The following is a 5,484-nucleotide window of genomic DNA, read 5'->3' as shown; positions in this document are numbered from 1 at the left end:
AAAAAAAGACAGATGAGTCTTTTGAGTTAGTTTCCTATCAGGTCTTCTCTTTGGAGCATAGCATATATTCTTAGTTTGTAGTGAGCTTATTATCTTCTTGAGGCTAAAAACCATACCTTAAAATGAAATTTTTTACAGATTGTAGCCATAAAACATGGACTAGTAAAATACTAACGATCTTTAAGATGAGAGTTAGAGGTGTAAGGTGTAGCTGTTGGTAGGGCACTAGTTGTGCATGTGTGATGCTCTAGAAATGTCCCTCAAGCACCACAGAAAGCAATGGAATGAATCCATCTCTGTAAGCCTTAAGTCAGTCACAAAAGATAACCAGGTTTCCCTTTGTTATGTCAGTTTATTGTGCTATGACATTCAAAATCCACCCTTTTTTTAAAATGATTTATTAATTTATGTATAAGAGTACACTGTAGCTGTCTTCAGACACACCAGAAGAGAGCATCAGATCCAAGATGGCTGTGAGCCACCATATGGTTGCTAGGATTTGAACTCAGGACCTGTGGAAGAGCAGACAGTGCTCTTAACCACTGAGCCATCTCTCCAGCCCAAATTCCACCCTTTTAAGAATACTGTTTTGTGAGCTCTGAAAGATTTCATACAGCCACATAGTTACTATCTTCATTTTCTTTTTATGGAAAATATCAATCAAAGAATAGTAGGAACTAACTGTACCTGGCCCTAAGCTTCAGCAACTAGACACACATGGCCAATTTTGTTTTTCCATTCTTCCACTGTCTCCCTTCATACTTAGACAAGTTTCAGATATTTGTTTTTCTTTTAAAGTTTTATTTGTATTTCATGTGTATGCATGTCTGCATGAATATATGTATACAACATATGTACCTTGTATCTGCAGAAGTCAGAGGAAGGCATTGGATCCCCTTAGATTATGATTATAGATGTTTGTGAGTCACTATGTGAGTACTGTAACTGAACCTGGGTCCTCTGCAAGTACAATGAGTGTTCTTAAGTGTTAAACCATCTCTTTAGGTCCTTATTTGCAGTTTGTTTAATGTTATATCTGTAAAAGGTAGTTTTTACTTGTAACTATCCTCAAAACTTTTTCATGACCTGAAATAGAGTTATTCAATCTGATATTGAATCAAATGTAGTATAGAATTTCCATCTGGAGTATTTTTTCTTCATTTTTATTTTATGTGTATGAGTGTTTTGCCAGCATATGTATCTGTGCACCACTTGTGCATGGTAGCTGCAGAGGCCAGAAGAGAATATTGGATCCTCTGGCACTAGAGTTATAGCTACTTGTGAGCTGCTGTGTAATTGCTGGGCGTTAGACCCAGGTCCTCTGGAAAAGGAGCCAGTTTTTAGCTGCTGAACCGTCTCTTTTCATCGTGACTCTGTTAAACACAAATATATAATAATATTTCACTCCTTTCACTTGTGTTTTTTAGTAGTGTATAGAGATTTCTCAATTGGTTTTGCATTACTTTTTTCCACATGCCAAGGCAGTATTGTTCTTGGCCACAAGCAGTATTTGCAGTTGGCTGAGTGCTATGAAGGAGCCATGTAGCAAATGCATTTAATGCTTTGAATTTGTGGCTATTATGCTGGAAGAAAACATGTTTGGCTAGTATAACTTTCTGTGGTTATATTCTCTGGATTTTTATAGCCCCTGTAGGACTATAAATTTTATAAAGGTAAAAAAAGATATCAAGGATAAGGTTTGCTGAGAAACCTTGGTGAAAATAAATTGACATGAGGGCTTGGAGAGATGGCTCAGCAGTTAAGAACACTGGTCTTCCAGAGGTCCTGAGTTTGATTCCTAGCAACCACATGGTGGCTCACAGCTATGCATAATATGGTCTGATTCCCTCTTCTGGTATGCAGGTGTACATGCAGATTGAGCACTCAGACGTAAAGTAAATACATCTTTAACAAAGACAAAGTGACATAAATCTAAAGATGTGTTTTCCCTGCAGAGAGGTAAGAGTTAAGCAGGAGGAACTTAATGAAAAGGAGGTTGTGGGACTGGAGATGGCTTAACAGATAGGAGTACTATAGTTACTGCTCTTTCAGAGGAGAGGATCCAAGTTCAGTTTCTGGGACCTACGTGGTGACTCAGCTGTCTGCAACTCTAGTTCCAGGGTATTTGATGCCTCTTCTAATCTGCTCCAGCTCCTACATGTACATGGTGCACACACCTCAGGCACACATATACATATAAACTAAATATTTAAAACAAAATAATGAAAGAAAGAGAGGTTGTGCCAGTATCCCCAACTGGGAACTTTGTGTTTTTAGTTTCATGCTTAAGTGAAATGATTCCTACCTCAGCGGCTTTCTCAGTGTTAAAGTTCATTGCTTTCTTTCTAACACCTTGCTCTCGCTGGTTACAGGTGCAGCAGCAGAGAATGTGTTAGGCAGTTTGCTATGCCTTCCAGGTTCAGGGTCAGTTCTCCTTGACCCTTGCACTGGCTCTACCATATCAGAGACCACAAGTGAAGCGTGGAGCGTGGAGGTATTGCCAAGTGATTCAGGTTAGTATGCTGTCATTGTTTGCCTTTTTCTTTCTGGAGAACTGTAAAATGTAAGGTGTCTTAATTTTCATATTAGGTATATTTTGCCAAATGATATACATTTATATATTTTTCTGTTTTGTTTTTTGAGACAGGGTCTGGCCCTGGCTGACTTTGAACTTAAAATCCTCCTGCCTCAATCTTTAAGCACTAGACTCTCAGACATTTACCATAGCACCTGATGACTCAATATAGATATGGCAAATATCAGGCAGTCATACTATTAAAAATTTCAAATAGAAAATTAGAACACTTTCTTTTTTTTTTTTTTAACTAATTTATTTTTTGTCTTCGTATTTTGAGTACATTGTAGCTGTTATCAGACACACCAGAAGAGGGCATCAGATCCTTTTACCGATGGTTGTGAGCACCATGTGGTGGCTGGGAATTGTACTCAGGACCTCTGAAAGAACAGCTAGTGCTCTTAACCACTGAGCCATCTCTCCAGCCCATTAGAAGACTTTCTATCTATCAAGGAAACATGTATTGTTGGCCAGTGTTGATTAACATGGCAAATGCTGTCTGGGTGATGGTGGTGCATGCCTTTAATCCCAGCACTCTGGAGGAAGGGACAGGCAGATCTCTTGAGTTCAAGGCCAGTCTGGACTACAGAGTTCCTGGACAGCCAGGACTACACAGAGGAACCCAGTTTCGAAAAGAAAGAAAGAAAGGGAGGAAGGAACAGAAGAAGGAAGGAAGGAAGGGAGGAAGAAAATAATGATGACAACAACAGCAACAACATAGCAAGTGTTTCTGAGTCTGTATTCAATTGTTTGAAACTGAGTTTTGTGTATATGACATGTTCAGTATCTTTCACCATGTTATCCCAGGGTGAGAGTAGCAACCCAGCTCAGACTACACATTTGAGTTCCTAGTCAACATCCTTACATTTATCCCTGGATGGCCAGGCCAGTGAGATAGCTTAGTGAATAAAGGTGCTTACAGCCAAGTCTGATGACTTGGGTTCAGTCTTCAGGAGAGAAACATGCACACATGGATGCAATAAATGTAAAAATTTCCCTGGGAATAACTTTTCCATTTTAAGAGATGTCTGAAAGTTTGTTTGATTGCTTATTATAATAATCTTTTGAGATAAAAACAGTGTTTTATAAAATTGTATGTTCATATCCTGCACGTGTAAATGCAGGTGCCCATGGACTCCAGAAGAGGTTATTGAGTCTCATGGGGCTGGAATCTGGCACTAAAGGCCATTGCAAGCCACCTAATGTGGGCACTGGGGACTGAACCCCATCTTCTGAGGACCAGCAGACCCTCCTGACTGTTGAGCTGTTTCTCCTGCACTAATTTATTATATTTATTTTCTGTTTTGAGTGTTTGTGTTCATGTATATATGTGCATAGCATGTGTGCAGGGCCTTCAGAGACCAGAAGAGAATGTCAGATTCCCTGGGACTGGAGTTACAGTCATTTGTGAGCTGCCATGTGGGGTCCTTTGAACTGAACTTGGTCTTCTGTAAGAGCACCGGGTACTCTTAACCACTGAGCCATCTTTCCAGTCTCTTAAAAGAGAATTAATTTGATGGCACATACATGTAATATTAGCTTGTGCTATATAGTGAGATTCCCCATCTCAAAAAGTTAGTAGATAAATTAATTATTAAGTAAAGAAATTATTTTCCTTTCTTTCTTTTTGGGATGGTTTGAGACAGGATCTCATCATATAGCTCGGGCTGTTCCTGGAACTGCCAGTGTATTTTAGTCTGGCCTCAAACTCACAGAGATCCACCTGCCTCTGTCTATTGAGTGCTGAGATTGCCCTGCCATTATGCACATTTTAAGTGCTTTTGAAAACATTGAGATTTAGAGAGTTGATACAGTGTTATATATCTGTGCTCCTATTGTTTAGTTTACATATTAACCAAGAACATGTTTTTTTTTTTTTAAGAGTAGTCTAGAAATAGTTGTCATCTGCACATAACAAACTAGTGTGTATATCAGGAGGAAATCATAACCTTGCCTTCTTTGAACTATGGTCTAACTTTCTTTGCTGAGTAGCTTAGACTTATAAATTTCTTTATTCCCCAATAGCTTATATGTCTAAGTCACAAACGCTGTTTTCTGTTCAGAGGCTCCAGACTTAAAGCAGGAAGAGCGCCTCCAAGAGCTGGAGAGCTGTTCTGGACTGGGCAGCACGTCTGATGATACGGATGTCAGGGAGGTCAGTTCCCGCCCCAGCACACCAGGCCTCAGTGTTGTGTCCGGTATGTCTGTCTTGTTTTAAGGACTAGGAATTTGAAGGCATCCCCTTCTGTCTTAGTCAGGGTTTCTATTCCTTCACAAACATCATGACCAAGAAGCAAGTTGGGGAGGAAAGGGTTTATTTAGCTTACTTCCACATGGCTGTTGATCACCAGAGGAAGTCAGGACTGGAACTCAGGCAGGTCAGGAAGCAGGAGCTGATGTAGAGGCCATGGAGGGATGTTCCTTACTGGCTTGCTTCTCCTGGCTTGCTCAGCCTGCTCTCTTATAGAACCCAAGACTTCCAGCCCAGGGATGGCACCACCCACAAGAGGCCCTACCCCCTTGATCACTAATTGAGAAAATGCCCCACAGCTGGATCTCATGGAGGCACTTCCCCAACTGAAGCTCCCTTCTCTGTGATAACTCCAGCCTGTGTCAAGTTGACACCCAAAACCAGCCAGTACACCTTCTTTCTGTTTATAAAGTGTTACCAAAGAGATGCTGGGTTTCATTGCTGTTTTATGGTATGGTACTAGCTGTTGAACCCAGAACTTGGGACATGTTAGTAATGTGCTCTATCACTGAGCTGTATCTCCATCCCCAAGAGGTATGTTATTTAAGTTTTCAGTAGTCCCCAGGGAACAAAATTAATTTTATGCCTCCATAATCTTTGAGAACTTAATTGTGATTTTTTACAGCCTGTTGAAGTAATGGACAAACTGTTCCTCTTT

At 40.2% G+C, this 5,484-nt stretch overlaps 1 protein-coding gene across 9 annotated transcripts in view; it reads left to right on the top strand.

The window, feature by feature from the left end:
• Gapvd1 (GTPase activating protein and VPS9 domains 1) overlaps nt 1-5,484 on the top strand; it is a 77,135-nt gene that overhangs the window by 43,089 nt on the left and 28,562 nt on the right. For all 9 annotated transcript variants that reach the window (XM_031369939.1, XM_031369946.1, XM_031369944.1 and 6 more), the window contains 2 exons: nt 2,373-2,513; nt 4,639-4,773. In XM_031369939.1, coding sequence (XP_031225799.1) covers nt 2,373-2,513; nt 4,639-4,773 — 276 coding nt within the window. The remainder of the gene's footprint in view (nt 1-2,372; nt 2,514-4,638; nt 4,774-5,484) is intronic.

The sequence above is a fragment of the Mastomys coucha genome, unplaced genomic scaffold (genome assembly GCF_008632895.1).
Source record: "Mastomys coucha isolate ucsf_1 unplaced genomic scaffold, UCSF_Mcou_1 pScaffold15, whole genome shotgun sequence".
In the NCBI taxonomy this organism is placed as follows: Eukaryota; Metazoa; Chordata; class Mammalia; order Rodentia; family Muridae; genus Mastomys; species Mastomys coucha.
Note: the sequence above shows the minus strand (reverse complement) of the source record. Positions and strands in the feature narration are given on the sequence as shown.